The 22,956-nt window shown below is 56.8% G+C and overlaps 1 protein-coding gene across 3 annotated transcripts in view; it reads right to left on the bottom strand.

The window, feature by feature from the left end:
- The window catches only part of LOC147097656 (SWI/SNF-related matrix-associated actin-dependent regulator of chromatin subfamily A member 4-like), a 137,531-nt gene that overhangs the window by 38,377 nt on the left and 76,198 nt on the right, over positions 1–22,956 (bottom strand). For all 3 annotated transcript variants that reach the window (XM_085971651.1, XM_085971650.1, XM_085971649.1), the window contains exons 20-21: positions 3,981–4,223; positions 676–789 (exon numbers count right to left, since the gene is read on the bottom strand). In XM_085971651.1, the coding sequence (XP_085827777.1) occupies positions 676–789; positions 3,981–4,223 (357 nt within the window). The remainder of the gene's footprint in view (positions 1–675; positions 790–3,980; positions 4,224–22,956) is intronic.

Genomic DNA, 22,956 nt, shown 5'->3' with positions numbered 1-22,956 from the left:
CATCCACCACCTTAAACATTCACTCCCTCCACCACCGGCGCACCGTGGCTGCAGTGTGTACCATCTTCAAGATGCACTGCAGCAACTCGCCAAGGCTTCTTCGGCAGCACCTCCCAAACCCACAACCTCTACCGCCTAGAAGGAAAGGGCAGCAGGCGTATGGGAACACCACCACCTCCAAGTTCCTCACCATCCTGACTTGGAAATATATCACCGTTCCTTCATCGTCGCTGGATCAAAGTCTTGGAATTCCCTCCCTAACAGCACTGTGGGAGCACCTTCACCACACAGACTGCAGCGGTTCAACAAGGCGGCTCACCACCACCTTCTCAAGGGCAATTAGGGATGGACAATAAATGCTGGCCTTGCCAACGACGCCCACATCCCATGAATGAATAAAAAAAAAATCTATTTGGAGGCTCAGGTGAGTGAATTGGCCACTGGTTATGTGGAAGTCCCATCTCAGACTGAACCAAGCCTTGTGTAGTGATCCCAGTCAGCTCAGTCCAGCAGAGTCAGTGATGCCGATGTTGAGGCTGTAGTTACTGTAGCTACGTTGACAGCCTCCAGAAATCGGTGTCCCCTCCCCGCCATTCCCAGCCCCCAACCAGCACAATCCCACAGGACTTTAAACTGCTCGACTTCCACCTCAAACTGCGCGGGAGAGGCAGTCACCTTCTCGGGCAGCTGGGCTTCTACTTCCTTTTTCAATCGCCTCAACAGGAAGGGGCGGAGAACCTTGTGCAATCGTCGGATGATCAGAATGGTCTCCTCTTCATTTAGATCCACCTGTGTGACATTAACGGACGAGGGGACGTTAAACACACTGGCGGCAGCTCAACGATTTAGGTTTTAATCTGTGTTCTAAAAAGGGATGCATTTTTTAAAAACTCTGCCTTATTGAAAGACTTGCATTTATATAACAACTTTCACCACCTCAGGACGTCCCAATAAGCTTCACAGCCAATGAAGTACTTTTGAAGTGTAGTCACTGTTGTATATGGGAAACATGGCAGTCCATTTGCACAAAGCAAGATCCCAAGTTTATACAACAATGTGATAATGACCAGATAGAAACATAGAAACTAGGAGCAGGAGTAGGCCATTCGGCCCTTCGAACCTGCTCCGCCATTCAACGAGATCATGGCTGATCATAACCCTAGCACCCGGTCCCTACACCGACAGCCATCCCACCCAAGCCCTGTCCCCATAACCCCGTAACCCCACGTATTTAATCCCCCCTAACGCTAAGGGCCAATTTTTTTATCATGGCCAATCAACCTAACCCGCACATCTTTGGACTGTGGAAGGAAACCGGAGCACCCGGAGGAAACCCACGCAAACACAGGGAGAATGTGCAAACTCCACACAGACAGTCACCCGAGGCCGGATTTGAACCCGGGTCCCTGGCGCTGTGAGGCAACAGTGCTAACCACTATGCCACTGTGCTGTTAGTCTGACCACAACAGATAGTCTGTTTTTTTTGTGATACTGGTTGAGGGATAAATATTGGCCAGGGCAATGGGGAGAACTCCGCTGCTCTTCTTCTCAATAGTGTCATGAGATCTTTTACATCCACCTGAGAGGGCAGTCAGGGCCTCGGTTTAAAGTCTCATCCGAAAGACAGCACATCCGGCAGCGCAGCACTCCCTCAGCACTGCACTAGAGTGTCGGCCTAGATTATGTGCTCAAGTGTGTATGGCGTGGGGCTTGAACACTCCAGACACACACGATCTTCCGACTCAGGGGTGAGAGTGCTACTCACTGAGCCACGGCTGACAACTAAGAAACCAGCTGACGAAGACCAATAGCACCCAGCCCCATTGCAACAACAAATAGCACAGCGAGACTCAACCCCCACCTTCCCCCGCAACAACTGTGCCCAGAGACAGGCAAGTCTCGCCCCCCCCCCCCGCCACGGTGGTGGGGAGTGGGGAATCCAGCCAGGGTCCTGGGGCAGGGGCTACCCTCCTTGTAGTCCTCCTGTGCCTCTGGGCAGGTCAGTGTAAACATTCGGAAGCGTCTGTTAGTTAGCTTATCCCACACCCGACGCAGGGAACACAGCCTGCATGTGCAGTCAAGAGACAAGCCAGCGTAAAGCAGCCATCACATGACACAGAGCCACTGATCAGGTCGATTTTATAACCAATTTGAGGAAGGTTTCCTGTTCATGAGATCCATTTTTATTAATAATGACTAAACTGAACCCTTTGGGAACTTGTCTTTCTGCTCACTGTGAGGTGGGACTGTGCGATGCTCGGGGAACTAAAAATACAAACCAAAATGGGGAACATTCTGGAAACGTTTTAGTCCCAGTCAGAATTAAGAGTCATTTCTGGCTCAGAGTGGATTAAACCAGATTCAACTCGAATCATTTTATCGCTCCCGCAAAGCAGCTTGGAGCGTTTTACTGCATTAACAACAACTTGCATTTATATAGCGCCTTTAACGCCTAGCAAAACTGAAGTCAATGGGAATCAAGGGGAAAACTCTCCATTGGTTGGAATCATACCTAGCACAAAGGAAGTTGGCTGTGGTTGTTGGAGGTCATTCATCTCAATCACATGACATCACTGCAGGAGTTCCTCAGGGCAGTGTCCTAGGCCCAACCATCTTCAGCTGTTTCATCAATGACCTTCCCTCCATCATAAGGTCAGAAGTGGGGATGTTTGCTGATGATTGCACACTGTTTGTGGTCAGCACCATTCGAGACTCGTCAGATACTGACGCAGTCCATGTCCATATGCAGCAAGACCTGGACAACATTCAGACTTGGGCTGACAAGTGGCAAGTAACATTCACACCACACAAGTGCCAGGCAATGACCATCTCCAACAAGCGAGACTCTAACCATCTCCCCATGACATTCAATGGCATTACCATCGCTGAATCCCCCACTATCAACATCTTGGGGGTTACCATTGATCAGAAACTGAACTGGACCAGCCATATAAATACTGTGGCTACAAGAGCAGGCCAGAGGCTGGGAATTCTGCGGCGAGTGTCTCACTTCCTGACTCCCCAAAGCCTTTCCACCATCTACAAGGCACAAGTCAGGAGTGTGATGGAATACTCGCCACTTGCCTGGATGAGTGCAGCTCCAACAACACTCAAGAAGCTCGACACCATTCAGGATAAAGCAGCCCGCTTGATTGGCACTCCATCCACCACCTTCAACATTCACTCCCTCCACCACCGGCGCACTGTGGCTGCAGTGTGTACCATCTACAAGATGCACTGCAGCAACTCGCCAAAGCTCCTTCAACAGCACCTTCCAAACCCGCGACCTCTACCACTTAGAAGGACAAGGGCAGCAGACGCATGGGAACATCACCACCTACAAGTTCCCCTCCAAGCCACACACCATCCTGACTTGGACCTGTATCGCTGTTCCTTCACTGTCGCTGGGCCAAAATCCTGGAACTCCCTTCCTAACAGCATTGTGGGTGTACCTACACCATATGGACTGCAGCGGTTCAAGAAGGCGGCTCACCACCATCTTCTCAAGGGCAATTAGGGATGGGCACTAAATGCAGGCCTAGCCAGCGACGCCCACATCCCATCAATGAATAATTTTTTTTTTTTAAACGTCCCAAGGCGCTTCACATGAGCGTAATCAAACACAATTTGACACCGAGCCACATAAGGAGATATTAGGGCAGGTGACCAAAAGCTTGGTCAAAGAAGTAGGTTTTAAGGAACGTCTTAAAGGAGGAGAGAGAGGCGGAGAGGTTTAGGGAGGGAATGCCAGAACTTAGGGCCCAGGCAGCTGAAGGCACGGCCGCCAATGGTGGAGCGATGGAAATCGGGGATTTGCAAGAGGCCAGAATTGGAGGAGCGCAGAGATCTTGGAGGGTGGCAGGGCTGTAGGAGGTTAAAGGCGCTATATAAATGCAAGTTGTTGTCGTTGAATCGACAACGCTCGGATCTGTCAATCCCTTCTCACGATGGTGATCTCTGACCCCACGCCCTTGACCTACCTTTTCTCCCGTCATGGCGAAGGGGGCGTTGAACCACTGCTCGAACGTGTTGCAGCTTTTGAAAATAGTGGGCAGGAGGAAGTTGAGGAGTGCCCACAGCTCGGGCAGCTTGTTTTGAAGTGGTGTGCCAGTGAGCAGCAGACGGCGCGGTGCCACATAATGCGTGTTCAGCACCTGCGTGAGCTTACAGTGGTGGTTCTTCATACGGTGGCCCTCGTCCACTATCATGTACTTCCAACGGATCTGAGGAGGAAAAGATACCACTTGAAATCGTCAGCGGACCGGTTTTTGGAGAAAGAAATCATCATCCTGTGAAAACTGCACAACTGGGGAGGTGGGGAGCAGGGGAATGGATAAGGGGAACAAATAGAGGATGACAACCAGGGAGAAAGGATCTACAGGAGAGGGAATGTTTCTGAGGAGGAACGGATCTCTAAATATATTGGTGTATACAGGGCATTAATTTCAAAGTTTTCAGATGACACAAAACTCAGAAATGTAGTAAACAGTGAGGAGGACAGTAACAGACTTGAGGAGGGCACAGACAGGCTGGTGAAATGGGCAGACAGGTGGCAGATGCAATTTAACACAGAGAAGTGTGAAGTGATGCATTTTGGAAGGAAGAATGAGGAGAGGCAATATAAACTAAATGGCACAACTTTAAAGGGGGTGCAGGTACAGAGAGACCTGGAGGTGTGTATACACAAATCTTTGAAGGTGGCAGGACAAGTTGAGAAAGCTGTTAAAAAAGCATACAGGATCTGTGGCTTTATAAACAGAGGCGTAGAATACAAAAGCAAGGAAGTTATGCTAAACCATTATAAAACACTGGTTAGACCCCAGCTGGAGCATTGTATCCCATTTTTGGCACCACACTTTAGGCAGGATGTCAAGGTCTTAGAGAGGGTAGCAGGAATGAAGAACTTCAGTTACGTGGCGAGACTAGAGAAGCTGGGGGTTGTTCTCCTTAGAGCAGAGAAGGTTAAGAGATTTGATATGTTCAAAATCATGAAGGACTTTGATAGAATAAATAAGGAGTAACTGTTTCCAGTGGCAGAAGGGTTGGGAACCAGAGGACACAGATTAAAGATAATTGGCAAAAGAACCAGAGGTGAGATGAGGAGACATTTCTTCACGCAGCAAGTTGTTATGATCTGGACGCACTGCCTGAAAGGGTGGTGGAAGCAGATTCAAAAGGGAATTGGATAAATACTTGAAGGGAAAAATGGGTAGGGCGATGGGTAAAAGGAAGGGGTGTGGGACTAATTGGATCACTCTTTCAAAGAGCCGGCAAAGACACAATTGTCCGAGTGGCCTCCTTCTGTGCTGTATCATTGTATTATTCTACACTGGAGCTGCAGATTTCTCAAATAAGAAATTTATTTTAATGTGGGCACTGGGGTACCAGGAGCAGTGGGCTAGACACTGGGGTACTAGGGCAGCGGGTTAGACACTGGGGTACTAGGGCAGTGGGTTAGACACTGGGGTACTAGGGCAGTGGGTTAGACACTGGGGTACTAGGGCAGTGGGTTAGAAACTGGGGTACTAGGGCAGTGGGTTAGACACTGGGGTACTAGGGCAGTGGGTTAGACACTGGGGTACTAGGGCAGTGGGTTAGACACTGGGGTACCAGGGGCAGTGGGTTAGACACTGGGGTACTAGAGCAGTGGGTTAGACACTGGGGTACCAGGGCAGTGGGTTAGACACTGGGGTACCGGGGCAGTGGGTTAGACACTGGGGTACCAGGGCAGTGGGTTAGACACTGGGGTACTAGGGCAGTGGGTTAGACACTGGGGTACTAGGGCAGTGGGTTAGACACTGGGGTACCAGGAGCAGTGGGTTAGACACTGGGGTACAAGGGCAGTGGGTTAGACACTGGGGTACCAGGGCAGTGGGTTAGACACTGGGGTACTAGGGCAGTGGGTTAGACACTGGGGTACCAGGGCAGTGGGTTAGACACTGGGGTACCAGGGCAGTGGGTTAGACACTGGGGTACTAGGGCAGTGGGTTAGACACTGGGGTACTAGGGCAGTGGGTTAGACACTGGGGTACTAGGGCAGTGGGTTAGACACTGGGGTACCAGGGGCAGTGGGTTAGACACTGGGGTACTAGGGCAGTGGGTTAGACACTGGGGTACTAGGGCAGTGGGTTAGACACTGGGGTACCAGGGGCAGTGGGTTAGACACTGGGGTACCAGGGGCAGTGGGTTAGACACTGGGGTACTAGGGCAGTGGGTTAGACACTGGGGTACTAGGGCAGTGGGTTAGACACTGGGGTACCAGGGGCAGTGGGTTAGACACTGGGGTACCAGGGCAGTGGGTTAGACACCGGGGTACCAGGGCAGTGGGTTAGACACTGGGGTACTAGGGCAGTGGGTTAGACACTGGGGCACTAGGGCAGTGGGTTAGACACTGGGGTACTCGGGCAGTGGGTTAGACACTGGGGTACTCGGGCAGTGGGTTAGACACTGGGGTACTAGGGCAGTGGGTTAGACACTGGGGTACTAGGGCAGTAGGTTAGACACTGGGGTACCAGGGCAGTGGGTTAGACACTGGGGTACTAGGGCAGTGGGTTAGACACTGGGGTACTAGGGCAGTGGGTTAGACACTGGGGTACTAGGGCAGTAGGTTAGACACTGGGGTACCAGGGCAGTGGGTTAGACACTGGGGCACTAGGGCAGTGGGTTAGACACTGGGGTACTAGGGCAGTAGGTTAGACACTGGGGTACCAGGGCAGTGGGTTAGACACTGGGGTACCAGGAGCAGTGGGTTAGACACTGGGGTACTAGGGCAGTGGGTTAGACACTGGGGTACTAGGGCAGTGGGTTAGACACTGGGGTACTAGGGCAGTGGGTTAGACACTGGGGTACTAGGGCAGTGGGTTAGACACTGGGGTACCAGGGGCAGTGGGTTAGACACTGGGGTACTAGGGCAGTGGGTTAGACACTGGGGTACTAGGGCAGTGGGTTAGACACTGGGGTACCAGGGCGGTGGGTTAGACACTGGGGTACTAGGGCAGTGGGTTAGACACTGGGGTACTAGGGCAGTGGGTTAGACACTGGGGTACCAGGGCAGTGGGTTAGACACTGGGGTACTAGGGCAGTGGGTTAGACACTGGGGTACCAGGGCAGTGGGTTAGACACTGGGGTACTAGGGCAGTGGGTTAGACACTGGGGTACCAGGGGCAGTGGGTTAGACACTGGGGTACTAGGGCAGTGGGTTAGACACTGGGGTACTAGGGCAGTGGGTTAGACACTGGGGTACCAGGGCAGTGGGTTAGGCACTGGGGTACTAGGGCAGTGGGTTAGACACTGGGGTACCAGGGCAGTGGGTTAGACACTGGGGTACCAGGGCAGTGGGTTAGACACTGGGGTACTAGGGCAGTGGGTTAGACACTGGGGTACTAGGGCAGTGGGTTAGACACTGGGGTACTCGGGCAGTGGGTTAGACACTGGGGTACCAGGGCAGTGGGTTAGACACTGGGGTACCAGGAGCAGTGGGTTAGACACTGGGGTACTAGGGCAGTGGGTTAGACACTGGGGTACTGGGGCAGTGGGTTAGACACTGGGGTACTAGGGCAGTGGGTTAGACACTGGGGTACTAGGGCAGTGGGTTAGACACTGGGGTACTAGGGCAGTGGGTTAGACACTGGGGTACTAGGGCAGTGGGTTAGACACTGGGGTACTAGGGCAGTGGGTTAGACACTGGGGTACCGGGGCAGTGGGTTAGACACTGGGGTACCAGGGCAGTGGGTTAGACACTGGGGTACTAGGGCAGTGGGTTAGACACTGGGGTACTAGGGCAGTGGGTTAGACACTGGGGTACTAGGGCAGTGGGTTAGACACTGGGGTACCAGGGGCAGTGGGTTAGACACTGGGGTACTAGGGCAGTGGGTTAGACACTGGGGTACTTGGGCAGTGGGTTAGACACTGGGGTACCAGGGCAGTGGGTTAGACACTGGGGTACTAGGGCAGTGGGTTAGACACTGGGGTACGAGGGCAGTGGGTTAGACACTGGGGTACCAGGGCAGTGGGTTAGACACTGGGGTACTAGGGCAGTGGGTTAGACACTGGGGTACTAGGGCAGTAGGTTAGACACTGGGGTACGAGGGCAGTGGGTTAGACACTGGGGTACCAGGGCAGTGGGTTAGACACTGGGGTACTAGGGCAGTGGGTTAGACACTGGGGTACCAGGGCAGTGGGTTAGACACTGGGGTACTAGGGCAGTGGATTAGACACTGGGGTACTAGGGCAGTGGGTTAGACACTGGGGTACGAGGGCAGTGGGTTAGACACTGGGGTACCAGGGCAGTGGGTTAGACACTGGGGTACTAGGGCAGTGGGTTAGACACTGGGGTACCAGGGCAGTGGGTTAGACACTGGGGTACCAGGGACAGTGGGTTAGACACTGGGGTACTAGGGCAGTGGGTTAGACACTGGGGTACTAGGGCAGTGGGTTAGACACTGGGGTACTAGGGCAGTGGGTTAGACACTGGGGTACTAGGGCAGTGGGTTAGACACTGGGGTACTAGGGCAGTGGGTTAGACACTGGGGTACTGGGGCAGTGGGTTAGACACTGGGGTACTAGGGCAGTGGGTTAGACACTGGGGTACTAGGGCAGTGGGTTAGACACTGGGGTACCAGGGCAGTGGGTTAGACACTGGGGTACCGGGGCAGTGGGTTAGACACTGGGGTACCAGGGCAGTGGGTTAGACACTGGGGTACTAGGGCAGTGGGTTAGACACTGGGGTACTAGGGCAGTGGGTTACACACTGGGGTACCAGGGCAGTGGGTTAGACACTGGGGTACCAGGGCAGTGGGTTAGACACTGGGGTACCAGGGGCAGTGGGTTAGACACTGGGGTACCAGGGGCAGTGGGTTAGACACTGGGGTACCAGGGCAGTGGGTTAGGCACTGGGGTACCAGGGCAGTGGGTTAGACACTGGGGTACTAGGGCAGTGGGTTAGACACTGGGGTACCAGGGCAGTGGGTTAGACACTGGGGTACCAGGGCAGTGGGTTAGACACTGGGGTACCAGGGCAGTGGGTTAGACACTGGGGTACTAGGGCAGTGGGTTAGACACTGGGGTACCAGGGCAGTGGGTTAGACACTGGGGTATCAGGAGCAGTGGGTTAGACACTGGGGTACCAGGGCAGTGGGTTAGACACTGGGGTACTAGGGCAGTGGGTTAGACACTGGGGTACCAGGGGCAGTGGGTTAGACACTGGGGTACCAGGGGCAGTGGGTTAGACACTGGGGTACTAGGGCAGTGGGTTAGACACTGGGGTACCAGGGCAGTGGGTTAGACACTGGGGTACCAGGGCAGTGGGTTAGACACTGGGGTACCGGGGCAGTGCGCTAGACACTGGGGTACCAGGGCAGTGGGTTAGACACTGGGGTACCAGGGCAGTGGGTTAGACACTGGGGTACCAGGGCAGTGGGTTAGACACTGGGGTACCAGGGCAGTGGGTTAGACACTGGGGTACCAGGGCAGTGGGTTAGACACTGGGGTACCAGGGCAGTGGGTTAGACACTGGGGTACTAGGGCAGTGGGTTAGACACTGGGGTACCAGGGCAGTGGGTTAGACACTGGGGTATCAGGAGCAGTGGGTTAGACACTGGCGGTACCAGGGCAGTGGGTTAGACACTGGGGTACTAGGGCAGTGGGTTAGACACTGGGGTACCAGGGGCAGTGGGTTAGACACTGGGGTACCAGGGGCAGTGGGTTAGACACTGGGGTACGAGGGTAGTGGGTTAGACACTGGGGTACGAGGGCAGTGGGTTAGACACTGGGGTACTAGGGCAGTGGGTTAGACACTGGGGTACGAGGGCAGTGCGTTAGACACTGGGGTACGAGGGCAGTGGGTTAGACACTGGGGTACCAGGGCAGTGGGTTAGACACTGGGTACGAGGGCAGTGGGTTAGACACTGGGGTACGGGGCAGTGGGTTAGACACTGGGGTACGAGGGCAGTGGGTTAGACACTGGGGTACCAGGGCAGTGGGTTAGACACTGGGGTACCAGGAGCAGTGGGTTAGACACTGGGGTACCAGGGGCAGTGGGTTAGACACTGGGGTACCAGGGCAGTGGGTTAGACACTGGGGTACTAGGGCAGTGGGTTAGACACTGGGGTACCAGGGCAGTGGGTTAGACACTGGGGTACTAGGGCAGTGGTTAGACACTGGGGTACCAGGGCAGTGGGTTAGACACTGGGGTACCAGGGCAGTGGGTTAGACACTGGGGTACTAGGGCAGTGGGTTAGACACTGGGGTACTAGGGCAGTGGGTAGACACTGGGGGGTACCAGGGCAGTGGGTTAGACACTGGGGTACAGGGCAGTGGGTTAGACACTGGGGTACTAGGGCAGTGGGTAGACACTGGAGTACCAGGGGCAGTGGGTTAGACACTGGGGTACTAGGGCAGTGGGTTAGACACTTGGGGTACTAGGGCAGTGGGTTAGACACTGGGGTACCAGGGGCAGTGGGTTAGACACTGGGTACTAGGGCAGTGGGTTAGACACTGGGGTACTAGGGCAGTGGGTTAGACACTGGGGTACCAGGGCGGTGGGTTAGACACTGGGGTACTAGGGCAGTGGGTTAGACACTGGGGTACTAGGGCAGTGGGTTAGACACTGGGGTACCAGGGCAGTGGGTTAGACACTGGGGTACTAGGGCAGTGGGTTAGACACTGGGTACGAGGGCAGTGGGTTAGACACTGGGGTACCAGGGCAGTGGGTTAGACACTGGGGTACTAGGGCAGTGGGTTAGACACTGGGGTACCAGGGGCAGTGGGGTTAGACACTGGGGTACCAGGGCAGTGGGTTAGACACTGGGGTACTAGGGCAGTGGGTTAGACACTGGGGTACCAGGGCAGTGGGTTAGGCACTGGGGTACTAGGGCAGTGGGTTAGACACTGGGGTACCAGGGCAGTGGGTTAGACACTGGGGTACCAGGGCAGTGGGTTAGACACTGGGGTACTAGGCAGTGGGTTAGACACTGGGGTACAGGGCAGTGGGTAGACACTGGGGTACTAGGGCAGTGGGTTAGACACTGGGGTACCAGGGCAGTGGGTTAGACACTGGGGTACCAGGGCAGTGGGTTAGACACTGGGGTACTAGGGCAGTGGGTTAGACACTGGGGTACCAGGGCAGTGGGTTAGGCACTGGGGTACTAGGGCAGTGGGTTAGACACTGGGGTACCAGGGCAGTGGGTTAGACACTGGGGTACCAGGGCAGTGGGTTAGACACTGGGGTACTAGGGCAGTGGTTAGACACTGGGGTACTAGGGCAGTGGGTTAGACACTGGGGTACTCGGGCAGTGGGTTAGACACTGGGGTACCAGGGCAGTGGTTAGACACTGGGGTACCAGGGCAGTGGGTTAGACACTGGGGTACTAGAGCAGTGGGTTAGACACTGGGGTACTAGGGCAGTGGGTTAGACACTGGGGTACCAGGGCAGTGGGTTAGACACTGGGTACTAGGGCAGTGGGTTAGACACTGGGTACGAGGGCAGTGGGTTAGACACTGGGGTACTAGGGCAGTGGGTTAGACACTGGGGTACCAGGGGCAGTGGGTTAGACACTGGGGTACGAGGGCAGTGGGTTAGACACTGGGGTACCAGGGCAGTGGGTTAGACACTGGGGTACTAGGGCAGTGGGTTAGACACTGGGGTACTAGGGCAGTGGGTTAGACACTGGGGTACCAGGGGCAGTGGGTTAGACACTGGGGTACTAGGGCAGTGGGTTAGACACTGGGTACTTGGGCAGTGGGTTAGACACTGGGGTACCAGGGCAGTGGGTTAGACACTGGGGTACTAGGGCAGTGGGTTAGACACTGGGGTACTAGGGCAGTGGGTTAGACACTGGGGGACTAGGGCAGAGGGTTAGACACTGGGGTACTAGGGCAGTGGGTTAGACACTGGGGGACTAGGGCAGTGGGTTAGACACTGGGGTACTAGGGCAGTCGGTTAGACACTGGGGGACTAGGGCAGTGGGTTAGACACTGGGGTACCAGGAGCAGTGGGTTAGACACTGGGGTACTAGGGCAGTGGTTAGACACTGGGGTACCAGGGCAGTGGGTTAGACACTGGGGTACTAGGGCAGTGGGTTAGACACTGGGGTACGAGGGCAGTGGGTTAGACACTGGGGTACCAGGGCAGTGGTTAGACACTGGGGTACTAGGGCAGTGGGTTAGACACTGGGGTACTAGGGCAGTAGGTTAGACACTGGGGTACCAGGGCAGTGGGTTAGACACTGGGTACTAGGGCAGTGGGTTAGACACTGGGTACCAGGGACAGTGGGTTAGACACTGGGGTACTAGGGCAGTGGGTTAGGCACTGGGGTACCAGGGCAGTGGGTTAGACACTGGGGTACTAGGGCAGTGGGTTAGACACTGGGGTACTAGGGCAGTGGGTTAGACACTGGGGTACTAGGGCAGTGGGTTAGACACTGGGGTACTGGGGCAGTGGGTTAGACACTGGGGTACCAGGGCAGTGGGTTAGACACTGGGGTACCAGGGCAGTGGGTTAGACACTGGGGTACCAGGGCAGTGGGTTAGACACTGGGGTACCAGGGCAGTGGGTTAGACACTGGGGTACCAGGGCAGTGGGTTAGACACTGGGGTACTAGGGCAGTGGGTTAGACACTGGGGTACTAGGGCAGTGGGTTAGACACTGGGGTACCAGGGGCAGTGGGTTAGACACTGGGGTACCAGGGCAGTGGGTTAGACACTGGGGTATCAGGAGCAGTGGGTTAGACACTGGGGTACCAGGGGCAGTGGGTTAGACACTGGGGTACTAGGGCAGTGGGTTAGACACTGGGGTATCAGGAGCAGTGGGTTAGACACTGGGGTACCAGGGCAGTGGGTTAGACACTGGGGTACTAGGGCAGTGGGTTAGACACTGGGGTACCAGGGGCAGTGGGTTAGACACTGGGGTACGAGGGTAGTGGGTTAGACACTGGGGTACTAGGGCAGTGGGTTAGACACTGGGGTACCAGGGCAGTGGGTTAGACACTGGGGTACGAGGGCAGTGGGTTAGACACTGGGGTACTAGGGCAGTGGGTTAGACACTGGGGTACTAGGGCAGTGGGTTAGACACTGGGGTACTAGGGCAGTGGGTTAGACACTGGGGTACTAGGGCAGTGGGTTAGACACTGGGGTACGAGGGCAGTGCGTTAGACACTGGGGTACCAGGAGCAGTGGGTTAGACACTGGGGTACCAGGGGCAGTGGGTTAGACACTGGGGTACCAGGGCAGTGGGTTAGACACTGGGGTACTAGGGCAGTGGGTTAGACACTGGGGTACCAGGGCAGTGGGTTAGACGCTGGGGTACTAGGGCAGTGGGTTAGACACTGGGGTACCAGGGCAGTGGGTTAGACACTGGGGTACCAGGGCAGTGGGTTAGACACTGGGGTACTAGGGCAGTGGGTTAGACACTGGGGTACCAGGGCAGTGGGTTAGACACTGGGGTACCAGGGCAGTGGGTTAGACACTGGGGTACTAGGGCAGTGGGTTAGACACTGGAGTACCAGGGGCAGTGGGTTAGACACTGGGGTACTAGGGCAGTAGGTTAGACACTGGGGTACTAGGGCAGTGGGTTAGACACTGGGGTACTAGGGCAGTGGGTTAGACACTGGGGTACTAGGGCAGTGGGTTAGACACTGGGGTACTAGGGCAGTGGGTTAGACACTGGGGTACCAGGGCAGTGGGTTAGACACTGGGGTAACAGGGGCAGTGGGTTAGACACTGGGGTACCAGGGCAGTGGGTTAGACACTGGGGTACCGGGTGGGGTACCGGGGCAGTGGGTTAGACACTGGGGTACCAGGGCAGTGGGTTAGACGCTGGGGTACTAGGGCAGTGGGTTAGACACTGGGGTACCGGGGCAGTGGGTTAGACACTGGGGTACTAGGGCAGTGGGTTAGACACTGGGGTACTAGGGCAGTGGGTTAGACACTGGGGTACTAGGGCAGTGGGTTAGACACTGGGGTACCAGGGCAGTGGGTTAGACACTGGGGTACTAGGGCAGTGGGTTAGACACTGGGGTACCAGGGGCAGTGGGTTAGACACTGGGGTACCGGGGCAGTGGGTTAGACACTGGGGTACTAGGGCAGTGGGTTAGACACTGGGGTACCAGGGCAGTGGGTTAGACACTGGGGTACTAGGGCAGTGGGTTAGACACTGGGGTACCAGGGGTAGTGGGTTAGACACTGGGGTACTAGGGCAGTGTGTTAGACACTGGGTTACTAGGGCAGTGGGTTAGACACTGGGGTACCAGGGCAGTGGGTTAGACACTGGGGTACTAGGGCAGTGGGTTAGACACTGGGGTACCAGGGGCAGTGGGTTAGACACTGGGGTACTAGGGCAGTGGGTTAGACACTGGGGTACTAGGGCAGTGGGTTAGACACTGGGGTACTAGGGCAGTGGGTTAGACACTGGGGTACTAGGGCAGTGGGTTAGACACTGGGGTACTAGGGCAGTGGGTTAGACACTGGGGTACCAGGGGCAGTGGGTTAGACACTGGGGTACCAGGGGCAGTGGGTTAGACACTGGGGTACCAGGGGCAGTGGGTTAGACACTGGGGTACGGGGGCAGTGGGTTAGACACTGGGGTACTAGAGCAGTGGGTTAGACACTGGGGTACCAGGGCAGTGGGTTAGACACTGGGGTACCGGGGCAGTGGGTTAGACACTGGGGTACCAGGGCAGTGGGTTAGACACTGGGGTGCTAGGGCAGTGGGTTAGACACTGGGGTACTAGGGCAGTGGGTTAGACACTGGGGTACCAGGAGCAGTGGGTTAGACACTGGGGTACTAGGGCAGTGGGTTAGACACTGGGGTACCAGGGCAGTGGGTTAGGCACTGGGGTACTAGGGCAGTGGGTTAGACACTGGGGTACTAGGGCAGTGGGTTAGACACTGGGGTACTAGGGCAGTGGGTTAGACACTGGGGTACTAGGGCAGAGGGTTAGACACTGGGGTACGAGGCCAGTGGGTTAGACACTGGGGTACTAGGGCAGTGGGTTAGACACTGGGGTACCAGGGGCAGTGGGTTAGACACTGGGGTACCAGGGCAGTGGGTTGGACACTGGGGTACTAGGGCAGTGGGTTAGACACTGGGGTACTGGGGCAGTGGGTTAGACACTGGGGTACTAGGGCAGTGGGTTAGACACTGGGGTACTGGGGCAGTGGGTTAGACACTGGGGTACTAGGGCAGTGGGTTAGACACTGGGGTACCAGGGCAGTGGGTGAGACACTGGGGTACTAGGGCAGTGGGTTAGACACTCGGGTACTAGGGCAGTGGGTTAGACACTGGGGTACCAGGGCAGTGGGTTAGACACTGGGGTACTAGGGCAGTGGGTTAGACACTGGGGTACTAGGGCAGTGGGTTAGACACTGGGGTACGAGGGCAGTGGGTTAGACACTGGGGTACCAGGGCAGTGGGTTAGACACTGGGGTACCAGGGCAGTGGGTTAGACACTGGGGTACCAGGGCAGTGGGTTAGACACTGGGGTACCAGGGGCAGTGGGTTAGACACTGGGGTACCAGGGCAGTGGGTTAGACACTGGGGTACTGGGGGCAGTGGGTTAGACACTGGGGTACTAGGGCAGTGGGTTAGACGCTGGGGTACTAGGGCAGTGGGTTAGACACTGGGGTACCAGGGCAGTGGGTTAGACGCTGGGGTACTAGGGCAGTGGGTTAGACACTGGGGTACTGGGGGCAGTGGGTTAGACACTGGGGGTACCAGGGGCAGTGGGTTAGACACTGGGGTACTAGGGCAGTGGGTTAGACACTGAGGTACTAGGGCAGTGGGTTAGACACTGGGGTACTAGGGCAGTGGGTTAGACACTGGGGTACTAGGGCAGTGGGTTAGACACTGGGGTACGAGGGCAGTGGGTTAGACACTGGGGTACCAGGGCAGTGGGTTAGACACTGGGGTACCAGGAGCAGTGGGTTAGACACTGGGGTACCAGGGCAGTGGGTTAGACACTGGGGTACCAGGGCAGTGGGTTAGACACTGGGGTACTGGGGGCAGTGGGTTAGACACTGGGGTACCAGGGGCAGTGGGTTAGACACTGGGGTACTAGGGCAGTGGGTTAGACACTGAGGTACTAGGGCAGTGGGTTAGACACTGGGGTACCAGGAGCAGTGGGTTAGACACTGGGGTACCAGGGCAGTGGGTTAGACACTGGGGTACCAGGGCAGTGGGTTAGACACTGGGGTACCAGGGCAGTGGGTTAGACACTGGGGTACCAGGAGCAGTGGGTTAGACACTGGGGTACCAGGGCAGTGGGTTAGACACTGGGGTACTAGGGCAGTGGGTTAGACACTGGGGTACCGTGGCAGTGGGTTAGACACTGGGGTACCAGGGCAGTGGGTTAGACACTGGGGTACTAGGGCAGTGGGTTAGACACTGGGGTACCAGGAGCAGTGGGTTAGACACTGGGGTACCAGGGCAGTGGGTTAGACACTGGGGTACCAGGGCAGTGGGTTAGACACTGGGGTACCAGGGGCAGTGGGTTAGACACTGGGGTACCAGGGCAGTGGGTTAGACACTGGGGTACTAGGGCAGTGGGTTAGACACTGGGGCACTAGGGCAGTGGGTTAGACACTGGGGTACCGTGGCAGTGGGTTAGACACTGGGGTACTAGGGCAGTGGGTTAGACACTGGGGTACAAGGGCAGTGGGTTAGACACTGGGGTACTAGGGCAGTGGGTTAGACACTGGGGTACGAGGGCAGTGGGTTAGACACTGGGGTACTAGGGCAGTGGGTTAGACACTGGGGTACTAGGGCAGTGGGTTAGACACTGGGGTACGAGGGCAGTGGGTTAGACAGTGGTGTACCAGGGCAGTGGGTTAGACACTGGGGTACCAGGGGCAGTGGGTTAGACACTGGGGTACCGGGGCAGTGGGTTAGACACTGGGGTACTAGGGCAGTGGGTTGGACACTGGGGTACCAGGGCAGTGGGCTAGACACTGGGGTACCAGGGCAGTGGGTTAGACACTAGGGTACTAGGGCAGTGGGTTAGACACTGGGGTACCAGGGCAGTGGGTTAGACACTGGGGTACTAGGGCAGTGGGTTAGACACTGGGGTACTAGGGCAGTGGGTTAGACACTGGGGTACCGGGGCAGTGGGTTAGACACTGGGGTACCAGGGCAGTGGGTTAGACACTGGGGTACTAGGGCAGTGGGTTAGACACTGGGGTACTAGGGCAGTGGGTTAGACACTGGGGTACCAGGGCAGTGGGTTAGACACTGGGGTACTGGGGCAGTGGGTTAGACACTGGGGTACTAGGGCAGTGGGTTAGACACTGGGGTACCAGGGGCAGTGGGTTAGACACTGGGGTACTAGGGCAGAGGGTTAGACACTGGGGTACAAGGGCAGTGGGTTAGACACTGGGGTACTAGGGCAGTGGGTTAGACACTGGGGTACCAGGGGCAGTGGGTTAGACACTGGGGTACCAGGGCAGTGGGTTAGACACTGGGGTACTAGGGCAGTGGGTTAGACACTGGGGTACTAGGGCAGTGGGTTAGACACTGGGGTACTAGGGCAGTGGGTTAGACACTGGGGTACTAGGGCAGTGGGTTAGACACTGGGGTACTAGGGCAGTGGGTTAGACACTGGGGTACTAGGGCAGTGGGTTAGACACTGGGGTACCAGGGCAGTGGGTTAGACACTGGGGTACTAGGGCAGTGGGTTAGACACTGGGGTACCAGGGCAGTGGGTTAGACACTGGGGTACTAGGGCAGTGGGTTAGACACTGGGGTACCAGGGACAGTGGGTTAGACACTGGGGTACTAGGGCAGTGGGTTAGACACTGGGGTACTAGGGCAGTGGGTTAGACACTGGGGTACTAGGGCAGTGGGTTAGACACTGGGGTACCAGGGACAGTGGGTTAGACACTGGGGTACTAGGGCAGTGGGTTAGACACTTGGGTACTAGGGCAGTGGGTTAGACACTGGGGTACCAGGGCAGTGGGTTAGACACTGGGGTACTAGGGCAGTGGGTTAGACACTGGGGTACGAGGGCAGTGGGTTAGACACTGGGGTACCAGGGCAGTGGGTTAGACACTGGGGTACCAGGGCAGTGGGTTAGACACTGGGGTACCAGGGGCAGTGGGTTAGACACTGGGGTACTAGGGCAGTGGGTTAGACACTGGGGTACTGGGGGCAGTGGGTTAGACACTGGGGTACCAGGGCAGTGGGTTCGACGCTGGGGTACTAGGGCAGTGGGTTAGACACTGAGGTACTAGGGCAGTGGGTTAGACACTGGGGTACCAGGGCAGTGGGTTAGACACTGGGCTACTAGGGCAGTGGGTTAGACACTGGGGCACTAGGGCAGTGGGTTAGACACTGGGGTACCGGGGCAGTGGGTTAGACACTGGGGTTCTAGGGCAGTGGGTTAGACACTGGGGTACTAGGGCAGTGGGTTAGACACTGGGGTACTAGGGCAGTGGGTTAGACACTGGGGTACGAGGGCAGTGGGTTAGACACTGGGGTACTAGGGCAGTGGGTTAGACACCGGGGTACTAGGGCAGTGGGTTAGACACTGGGGTACGAGGGCAGTGGGTTAGACACTGGGGTACGGGGGCAGTGGGTTAGACACTGGGGTACTAGAGCAGTGGGTTAGACACTGGGGTACCAGGGCAGTGGGTTAGACACTGGGGTACCGGGGCAGTGGGTTAGACACTGGGGTACCAGGGCAGTGGGTTAGACACTGGGGTACTAGGGCAGTGGGTTAGACACTGGGGTACTAGGGCAGTGGGTTAGACACTGGGGTACCAGGAGCAGTGGGTTAGACACTGGGGTACTAGGGCAGTGGGTTAGACACTGGGGTACCAGGGCAGTGGGTTAGACACTGGGGTACTAGGGCAGTGGGTTAGACACTGGGGTACTAGGGCAGTGGGTTAGACACTGGGGTACCAGGGGCAGTGGGTTAGACACTGGGGTACTAGGGCAGAGGGTTAGACACTGGGGTACTAGGGCAGTGGGTTAGACACTGGGGTACCAGGGGCAGTGGGTTAGACACTGGGGTACTAGGGCAGAGGGTTAGACACTGGGGTACCAGGGCAGTGGGTTAGACACTGGGGTACTAGGGCAGTGGGTTAGACACTGGGGTACTAGGGCAGTGGGTTAGACACTGGGGTACCAGGGGCAGTGGGTTAGACACTGGGGTACCAGGGCAGTGGGTTAGACACTGGGGTACTAGGGCAGTGGGTTAGACACTGGGGTACTAGGGCAGTGGGTTAGACACTGGGGTACCAGGGGCAGTGGGTTAGACACTGGGGTACTAGGGCAGTGGGTTAGACACTGGGGTACTAGGGCAGTGGGTTAGACACTGGGGTACCAGGGGCAGTGGGTTAGACACTGGGGTACCAGGGCAGTGGGTTAGACACTGGGGTACTAGGGCAGTGGGTTAGACACTGGGGTACTAGGGCAGTGGGTTAGACACTGGGGTACTAGGGCAGTGGGTTAGACACTGGGGTACTAGGGCAGTGGGTTAGACACTGGGGTACTAGGGCAGTGGGTTAGACACTGGGGTACCAGGGCAGTGGGTTAGACACTGGGGTACTAGGGCAGTGGGTTAGACACTGGGGTACCAGGGACAGTGGGTTAGACACTGGGGTACTAGGGCAGTGGGTTAGACACTGGGGTACTAGGGCAGTGGGTTAGACACTGGGGTACTAGGGCAGTGGGTTAGACACTGGGGTACCAGGGACAGTGGGTTAGACACTGGGGTACTAGGGCAGTGGGTTAGACACTCGGGTACTAGGGCAGTGGGTTAGACACTGGGGTACCAGGGCAGTGGGTTAGACACTGGGGTACTAGGGCAGTGGGTTAGACACTGGGGTACGAGGGCAGTGGGTTAGACACTGGGGTACCAGGGCAGTGGGTTAGACACTGGGGTACCAGGGCAGTGGGTTAGACACTGGGGTACCAGGGCAGTGGGTTAGACACTGGGGTACCAGGGGCAGTGGGTTAGACACTGGGGTACCAGGGCAGTGGGTTAGACACTGGGGTACTAGGGGCAGTGGGTTAGACACTGGGGTACCAGGGCAGTGGGTTCGACAGCTGGGGTACTAGGGCAGTGGGTTAGACACTGAGGTACTAGGGCAGTGGGTTAGACACTGGGGTACCAGGGCAGTGGGTTAGACACTGGGGTACTAGGGCAGTGGGTTAGACACTGGGGTACCAGGGGCAGTGGGTTAGACACTGGGGTACCAGGGCAGTGGGTTAGACACTCGGGGTACTAGGGCAGTGGGTTAGACACTGGGGTACCAGGGCAGTGGGTTAGACACTGGGGTACTAGGGCAGTGGGTTAGACACTGGGGTACCAGGGGCAGTGGGTTAGACACTGGGGTACCAGGGCAGTGGGTTAGACACTGGGGTACTAGGGCAGTGGGTTAGACACTGGGGTACCAGGGCAGTGGGTTAGACACTGGGGTAACAGGGGCAGTGGGTTAGACACTGGGGTACCAGGGCAGTGGGTTAGACACTGGGGTACTAGGGCAGTGGGTTAGACACTGGGGTACTAGGGCAGTGGGTTAGACACTGGGGTACCGGGGCAGTGGGTTAGACACTGGGGTACTGGGGCAGTGGGTTAGACACTGGGGTACTAGGGCAGTGGGTTAGACACTGGGGTACTAGGGCAGTGGGTTAGACACTGGGGTACGAGGGCAGTGGGTTAGACACTGGGGTACTAGGGCAGTGGGTTAGACACTGGGGTACTAGGGCAGTGGGTTAGACACTCGGGTACTAGGGCAGTGGGTTAGACACTGGGGTACCAGGGCAGTGGGTTAGACACTGGGGTACTAGGGCAGTGGGTTAGACACTGGGGTACCAGGGGCAGTGGGTTAGACACTGGGGTACCAGGGCAGTGGGTTAGACACTGGGGTACTAGGGCAGTGGGTTAGACACTGGGGTACTAGGGCAGTGGGTTCGACGCTGGGGTACTAGGGCAGTGGGTTAGACACTGAGGTACTAGGGCAGTGGGTTAGACACTGGGGTACCAGGGCAGTGGGTTCGACGCTGGGGTACTAGGGCAGTGGGTTAGACACTGAGGTACTAGGGCAGTGGGTTAGACACTGGGGTACCAGGGCAGTGGGTTAGACACTGGGGTACTAGGGCAGTGGGTTAGACACTGGGGTACCAGGAGCAGTGGGTTAGACACTGGGGTACTAGGGCAGTGGGTTAGACACTGGGGTACTAGGGCAGTGGGTTAGACACTAGGGTACGAGGGCAGTGGGTTAGACACTGGGGTACCAGGGCAGTGGGTTAGACACTGGGGTACTAGGGCAGTGGGTTAGACACTGGGGTACGAGGGCAGTGGGTTAGACACTGGGGTACCAGGGCAGTGGGTTAGACACTGGGGTACCAGGGCAGTGGGTTAGACACTGGGGTACCAGGGGCAGTGGGTTAGACACTGGGGTACCAGGGCAGTGTGTTAGACACTGGGGTACCAGGGCAGTGGGTTAGACACTGGGGTACCAGGGGCAGTGGGTTAGACACTGGGGTACTAGGGCAGTGGGTTAGACACTGGGGTACTAGGGCAGTGGGTTAGACACTGGGGTACGAGGGCAGTGGGTTAGACACTGGGGTACCAGGGCAGTGGGTTAGACACTGGGGTACCAGGGGCAGTGGGTTAGACACTGGGGTACCAGGGGCAGTGGGTTAGACACTGGGGTACTAGGGCAGTGGGTTAGACACTGGGGTACTAGGGCAGTGGGTTAGACACTGGGGTACTAGGGCAGTGGGTTAGACACTGGGGTACCAGGGCAGTGGGTTAGACACTGGGGTACTAGGGCAGTGGGTTAGACACTGGGGTACTAGGGCAGTGGGTTAGACACTGGGGTACCAGGGCAGTGGGTTAGACACTGGGGTACTAGGGCAGTGGGTTAGACACTGGGGTACTAGGGCAGTGGGTTAGACACTGGGGTACTAGGGCAGTGGGTTAGACACTGGGGTACCAGGGGCAGTGGGTTAGACACTGGGGTACCAGGGCAGTGGGTTAGACACTGGGGTACTAGGGCAGTGGGTTAGACACTGGGGTACCAGGGCAGTGGGTTAGACACTGGGGTACCAGGGCAGTGGGTTAGACACTGGGGTACTAGGGCAGTGGGTTAGACACTGGGGTACCGGGGCAGTGGGTTAGACACTGGGGTACTAGGGCAGTGGGTTAGACACTGGGGTACTAGGGCAGTGGGTTAGACACTGGGGTACTAGGGCAGTGGGTTAGACACTGGGGTACCAGGGCAGTGGGTTCGACACTGGGGTACCAGGGGCAGTGGGTTAGACACTGGGGTACCAGGGCAGTGGGTTAGACACTGGGGTAACAGGGGCAGTGGGTTAGACACTGGGGTACCAGGGCAGTGGGTTAGACACTGGGGTACTAGGGCAGTGGGTTAGACACTGGGGTACTAGGGCAGTGGGTTAGACACTGGGGTACCGGGGCAGTGGGTTAGACACTGGGGTACTGGGGCAGTGGGTTAGACACTGGGGTACTAGGGCAGTGGGTTAGACACTGGGGTACTAGGGCAGTGGGTTAGACACTGGGGTACTAGGGCAGTGGGTTAGACACTGGGGTACTAGGGCAGTGGGTTAGACACTCGGGTACTAGGGCAGTGGGTTAGACACTGGGGTACCAGGGCAGTGGGTTAGACACTGGGGTACTAGGGCAGTGGGTTAGACACTGGGGTACGAGGGCAGTGGGTTAGACACTGGGGTACCAGGGCAGTGGGTTAGACACTGGGGTACCAGGGGCAGTGGGTTAGACACTGGGGTACCAGGGCAGTGGGTTAGACACTGGGGTACTGGGGGCAGTGGGTTAGACACTGGGGTACCAGGGCAGTGGGTTCGACGCTGGGGTACTAGGGCAGTGGGTTAGACACTGGGGTACTAGGGCAGTGGGTTAGACACTGGGGTACCAGGGGCTGTGGGTTAGACACTGGGGTACTAGGGCAGTGGGTTAGACACTGAGGTACTAGGGCAGT

The sequence above is a fragment of the Somniosus microcephalus genome, chromosome 31 (genome assembly GCF_052327205.1).
Source record: "Somniosus microcephalus isolate GS21.2 chromosome 31, FLI_Smic_1.0, whole genome shotgun sequence".
Lineage (NCBI taxonomy): Eukaryota > Metazoa > Chordata > Chondrichthyes > Squaliformes > Somniosidae > Somniosus > Somniosus microcephalus.
This window is presented reverse-complemented; position numbering and strand designations above follow the sequence as displayed.